General features: G+C 52.8%; 1 protein-coding gene across 2 annotated transcripts in view; it reads right to left on the bottom strand.

Moving 5' to 3' along the window:
• Positions 1-4,394: 4,394 nt before the first annotated feature.
• AMBRA1 (autophagy and beclin 1 regulator 1) overlaps positions 4,395-6,000 on the bottom strand; it is a 172,012-nt gene continuing 170,406 nt past the window's right edge. For both annotated transcript variants that reach the window (XM_054161469.1, XM_054161470.1), the window contains exon 18: positions 4,395-5,623. In XM_054161469.1, coding sequence (XP_054017444.1) covers positions 5,133-5,623 — 491 coding nt within the window. In that variant the 3' untranslated portion in view covers positions 4,395-5,132. The remainder of the gene's footprint in view (positions 5,624-6,000) is intronic.

Here is a 6,000-nt window from a genome sequence, read left to right as displayed (position 1 = left end):
CTCCTCTGACAGATTGGGGCTGAGCAAGAGGGCAGCTGCTCCCCGGCCAGCAGCCTGAGCAGTGGGGCCAGCTGTGGGGCTGGCCTTCAGCAAGGCTACACAAAGACCCACTTGGTCCCTGCCCTCCTCTTCCTGCTTGACGCAGCTCCAGGCCGTCACATAGGGCTGTGGTTCCAGCACCACCTTGCTTAAGGGGCATCTCATGGACACCCCACACGTGGGTACGGTGTGGGACTTCCAGCAGGAGTCAAACAGAGGTGCTACAGCCATAGGACAACAAAGGAGAGAAGGCAGAAAACACAGGACTTGGGGAGCAGTGTCTCACCACTTTGGCTGTAGCTCCTGCCATGGCTTCAGCAGCACCAGCTGGCTTGGTCCCAGCCTCAGGGGTGCCAGAACGTTCAGGCTGCAGTAGTGCCTAGGCAGATGAACACTGTAAAGGATTCATGTGAAAGCCTCCTTCCAGCACAACAGCTCCAACCATTACCTCTTCCTGCCACCTTCTCTCTTCCTAGCTAACCTAAATAATCCTGTATCTTCAGCTGTTTCCCTCCTCTTCCAGCTCATTAAGGCTTTTAGAGAACACTGTCTCCTACTGAATCAAACCAACCCACCATTAACCTCTTTTCATGCCAAGAATTGGCTGTTACTTTTGACTCCAATTCCCACCTCAATCAGCTTCCATCTCTGGGAGAACTCTACCCCTCATCCTTGAGGTGACCAAGTTTCTTTAATAGCCTCTTGTGAGGGACTTGATCAAAAGCTGCTTATTTTTTTTTTGGTGAAAGCTAAATAAAATTCTCTGTGCTGTATTTCTCCTTTCCCCAGGATTTTGTTAACATATTTAAAGGCTCCTGACAGGCTAAGGCTGAGAAAAGCTTTTGGTTTGTAAGATTATTTCCGGCTCCTACGCAGCCCAGCTCTCTTTTTGCCTCCTAAATTGGGCCAGCAAGCATGCACAGCCCCGGTTTGGTTTCCTCAGGCAGCTCTTGCTGAATTTCCACACTGCTCCTGGCAGGACATTTGCCTCAGCACTGCATTATCTGCAGGGAGCAGGTAAGCTGCAAGGCTTGGGGAAAGAGCCCTGCACCACCACAGTGCTTGCTTGTCCTGCACACGGGCAACCCCACTGCCACCACTTCTGCAGAGGGTATTGTGTCTCTGGTCAATGTGTGGATTCAGGAGTGCTGCTCAAGGGTAGAGGGCAGCTCAGCCCTGCCCAAACCAACTGAGGAAGACTGCTGGGCCAGAAGAGGGTAGTCCAAGGCAGAGAGTTTTGTTCTACAAGGAGAAAGGAAGGCTTAAGAAATAAATTGCACTGGTGGGGGGGGGAAAGTGAGCCTATGGTGTAAGTGTGCTCCATTTTCCCTCCTGTCTCCTCTTCCCAGCCACCCAACCTCCCTGCTTCCAGTCTCAAACAGGGACAGACACAGAGCTTGGCAGATTTTAGGTCTGAAACTCAGGGAAGTGTTGCACGCTCTACATGCCAGCCCATTACCACTGAAAGCACATGCTCAGCTGTCGTGTGGCCACAGCAGGACATCCACAAAGCATATCCCAGGCAGCATCTGAAGACTAAGCCCACCCACATCCACCCTGCCCACTGCTCCTGCTTAAAGCCTGTATGAACACAGAAGTTGGGCTGCAGCTGCTACCAACCTGTGACCCAGAGCTACAAAGTGGGTTTAGGAGAAACATCAAAGCTTCCTGCCCTGATCAGGCCTCCACCCTCACACCTTTAGCCTTTTGGTGCCATGGTTTAGTTGATTAGGTGGTGTTGGATTGGTTGATAGGTTGGATGCGATGATCTTGAAGGTCTCTTCCAACCTGGCCTGGTCTATTCTATTCTATTCTATTCTATTCTATTCTATTCTATTCTATTCTATTCTATTCTATTCTTTCTATTCTATTCTTTCTATTCTATTCACCTAGAAGGGCGAGTTTCCTCTAGCAGGCTCAAATGAAAAGCTGGAGCTTCAGAGATGTCCAGAGTCAACATCAAAAGCAGCAGCTGTGTGGTTTGCTCCTGCTCCCACTGGAGCTCACTACCCACTCTGCCACCATCTCCAGTGGGGACAGGTCTGGATGGAGCAGAAGCCCTCAGCAGAGCAGACTTCAGGCCTCTGCACAGCAGCCTGGCCAGAGTGCCCAGCACTGCTGCATGCCAGCTTTTGAGAACCTGCCAGGGTGGGAGTGAGGCATCCCAGAAGACCTTTCTCCAACCACGATGGAAATTTTTCTGCAGGTAGCTTGGCCCTGGCTATGGAAATGGACATCTGCAAATGCTCTGCACACATCTACCAAGAATGAGCCTCAAGGCTCTTCCAGGAATCTTGCAGGGAGAAGGAGGAAGAGAAGCCAGGCCAAGCTGACGCAGGAGGAGTTTTCTCCAGGCTCTGTTTAGTTTTGTTTTCATGCAGAGCAGTGAACAGCTCTGCCTAGACCTGCACCACCCTGTCTGCCCAAGCCTTCAGCTGAGACAGCTCCTCTGGCTCCCAAGTGCCAGCACTCCCTCAGGCCACTCCACATTGAGGCAACACAGGCATGGCATGAAACCTTCCTCCCCACACAAGGGAATCCCGTTTTTCAGGCTGCTCTCCTGTCAGACCAGGGATGTGGTTGGCTCAGGGCAGGTTTTAGAGCCCCATTAACACTCTGCAATGAGGCCTGGCAGCAGCTGATTTGATTTAAGGTTCATTTCCAGGCTGTGATTTAAGAGAAGATTTGCTTAATGTTCTCTAACAGACTCCTCTGACTGGGAGCTTGAGTGCTGCCTAATGACAGCCTTATTTATTGTAATATCTTTGCAGTGCAGAGTCTCGAGGAGCCAGGCAGGAGGACAGCAGCTGCCTGCAGGTGCTCAGGCAGTAGGGGAAGCAGCCCTCACCACGGGGTGGTTAGCACTGGGGCATGCATTCCTCTGTTGAGAGCAGCCAGATGCTGTAACCCCTTTTGTGCTCCAAATGGCCAGCAGGACTGCTTGCCTAAGACAGCCCTGCATCTCTACATACCTGTTTTAATGGGGTAGCAGAAGTCACAGTGTCACAGGGGCTGAAAGGGACCTCTGGAGATCATCTAGCTTGGAGCAGGTTCACACCGAGCAGGCTTCACAGGACGGCATCCAGGCAGGCTCTGAATGACTCCAGAGCAGGACACTCTACCACCTCTCTGGGCAGCCTAATCCAGTGCTCCAAAACCCTCCACACAAAGAAGCTCCTCCTCATGTTCAGATGAAGCTTCCTACACCCCATGAAACTTTCTGTCGCTGGGCACCAGTGGAGAAGGACCGGCCCCATCCTCCTACACCCTCCTTTAAGTAGTTACAAGCATTGATAAGTTCCCCCCTCAGTATTCTCCAGGCTAAAAAGCCTCAAGTCCCTCAGCCTTTCTTCAGAAGACAAATCTTCCAGTCCCCTAATCATCTTTGCAGCCCTTTGCTGTGCTCTCTTAAGCAGCTCCCTCTTCTTCTTGAACTGGGGAGCCCAGAACTGGATGCAGCACTCCAGATGAGACCTCACCAGGGCAGAGCAGAGGGGCAGAAGAACCTCCCTCAGCTGCTTGCCACACTCTTCTCCATGCATCCCAGGATACCATTGGCCTTCTTGGCCACAAGGGCACATTGCTGGCTCATGGTCATCCTGTTGCCCACCCAGGCCTCCCAGAGCTGCTTTCCAGCAGGTCATCCCCCAACCCATGGGGTTATTCTTCTCTAGACACAGGGCCCTGGCTCTTGCCCTTGTTGAAGTTCACAAGGAAGCTGCACCTCCTCCCTAATGCAACAGAAGTGCCCACTCACCTCTGGGCTGGTAAAAAGGTCATTTGCAACCAAGACTCCCAACTGCTCCTCCCCATTTCCCAGTCTTGGGCTTACAGCTCACAGGCTGCTCTGCTCCTGCTTTGCTCCTGGGATCGGGGTGGTCATCGCTGGACGGTTTTAAGTTACCTTGAGCTTACGAGCCAGAGGTACCTGTCCCAAGGCTGAGCACAGAGACAACCATCACACAAATGAAGACAGTAAGCCAGGCAAGGGTTTGTCATATTTTAATGACATTGATCTTTGGTGTTTCCCTCGTTAGCACTCACGCTCTCCCTGCCCTTCCTCCACGAGCCTGCTAGGGATGGAGAGTTACAAACGAAAAGGAAAATCACATTTGAGACTAAAAACAAAATATCAGAGCCTTGATTTCTCCACTAGAAACTACATGTACAAGGTCAAGATTTCACATGCAACACCTTACATCACAGACTCATACCTCACACCCTGGCCTGGAGCTGAAAGACATTTCCTGCCCCCTGCCAAGGAGATGTAGCTCAGTCCTGGCACCACGAAACCACTGGGATGGCTCATTCGTGTCAATATTGGCACAGATTAGGACATCCTTGCATGAACTGCCTAGAGAGCAGTAGCCCCTGTCCCTCCGTTCACCTCTACAGCAGCTCTGCTTCGGTTCCTGCCAAGTACTAAGCTAACTCTCTCACAAGGAAAGATCCCCACCAGTGAGCAGATCCTGAGCCATGCAGGTTTTGGCAAAGCCCAGTTCACCCCAGAGAAGACTACAGTGCAGGTAGGACGGGTCTCAGAACACCACACCGAGGGGGGAGCAACGTTGTGCCACGGTCCGGGACTGCGGCCTGGAAGACTCCTCCGCTCCAGCAATGGAGCTGGAGCACCACACCCAGGTCTGCCCACCCTGTAGGACTGCCTGTCTCCAGAAGGATGCTGTAGGCCCCCTTCCCTTCCTTCGCTCTACTGATCAGCCCCTGGGCATAAAAGGACAGGAAAAAGGAAAGGAAAGATGGTTTACAAAGAGTGACACTGACTGAGCTGCAGGGCTAGGGCTGAGCTCAGGGGATCCCATGGGGCTTCGAAATCTGCGTGATGTGCAGCCAGCTGTGGTTCATATTCCTCTTAACTCGTTGGCAGTGGAAATACTGGAAGTTAAGTATGCTTTCTTCCCCATGGCTTCCCTTGCAGCCCTTATCCCTCCCCACTCACCCAGGATAGAGAAGCCCTCTGAACCACCAGCACCCTGTCAGAGCCACACATCCCTATTCTTCCAGCTCCTGGCCAGCTGTGAGGTACAGGTCTCTGCTGAGCAGTACAAGGGTAGCACCAACACACAACTCAATCTCTACCTGTTCCGCGACTCCCCACTGGTGCTGTCATTATTATAGAAGTTGGTACTGTCAGGAAGATGGTTATTATTAGTTAGGTCACTATATTCAATTGGTCCCTCAGTGTCCATGGAGGACTGGGCCTGCTCTGGCAGGCCCAGATCACCAGCGCCGTGTCCTTCATTCCCACCAGGGGCTGTCCGCGGGCTCAGGCCATGCTCTGACACCTGCATAGACTCGGAAAGGATCCGTCCCTCCAGCTCAGCCGCCAGCTGCTGCGAGGTGGACTGCTGTGCCGACGTGCCCTCAGCTAGGGTGGACTCTGCGCCAGTCTGAGAGCTCCGGTGGATCCGGTGGCTCACGATGATGTTGTTGCCAAAGCCGCCCATGGACGCCATGGTGGTGCTCTGCTCCCGCTGGACCACGGCAGTCATCCCACCTTCTGCCATCAGCCTCTGGATCCTACTCAGGGCATCCTCCCCGCTGCCCCCATAGTCTGGACCTTCACCTGTAAGAGAAAGAAGCAGCAACTTTGGTGCACGAAGCAAACTGCAACGTGGAGGGAAAGCCTGCTGGGGAGAGGCATCACACAGTGCTGGGATGGGTTTTGCTCCAGAGCAAGCCTAACATTTGGTTTCTGCAGCTTCCAGTGAGGTGCCAAACAAAGGCACTGAAATCTGTCAAGAAATTCTTGGCCACTCCCACAGGCCCCCCTCATGGACATGCACGTCCAAGGAGCAGCTCCGGAGGAGCAGCTCTTCTCTAGCCATACAGGTGGGGAAAAAAGAGGAGTCACAGAGACTGTTTTGTCACAGCTGCAGAGGCACCCAGCCACTCCCACAGAGGCAGCAAGAAAAACCTCAGTTTCCACTCTGGTAAACCAAA

This window comes from Dryobates pubescens, chromosome 5 (genome assembly GCF_014839835.1).
Source record: "Dryobates pubescens isolate bDryPub1 chromosome 5, bDryPub1.pri, whole genome shotgun sequence".
Classification (NCBI taxonomy): Eukaryota; Metazoa; Chordata; class Aves; order Piciformes; family Picidae; genus Dryobates; species Dryobates pubescens.
The sequence above is the reverse complement of the archived record's forward strand: the minus strand, read 5'-3'. Positions and strand labels throughout refer to the sequence as shown.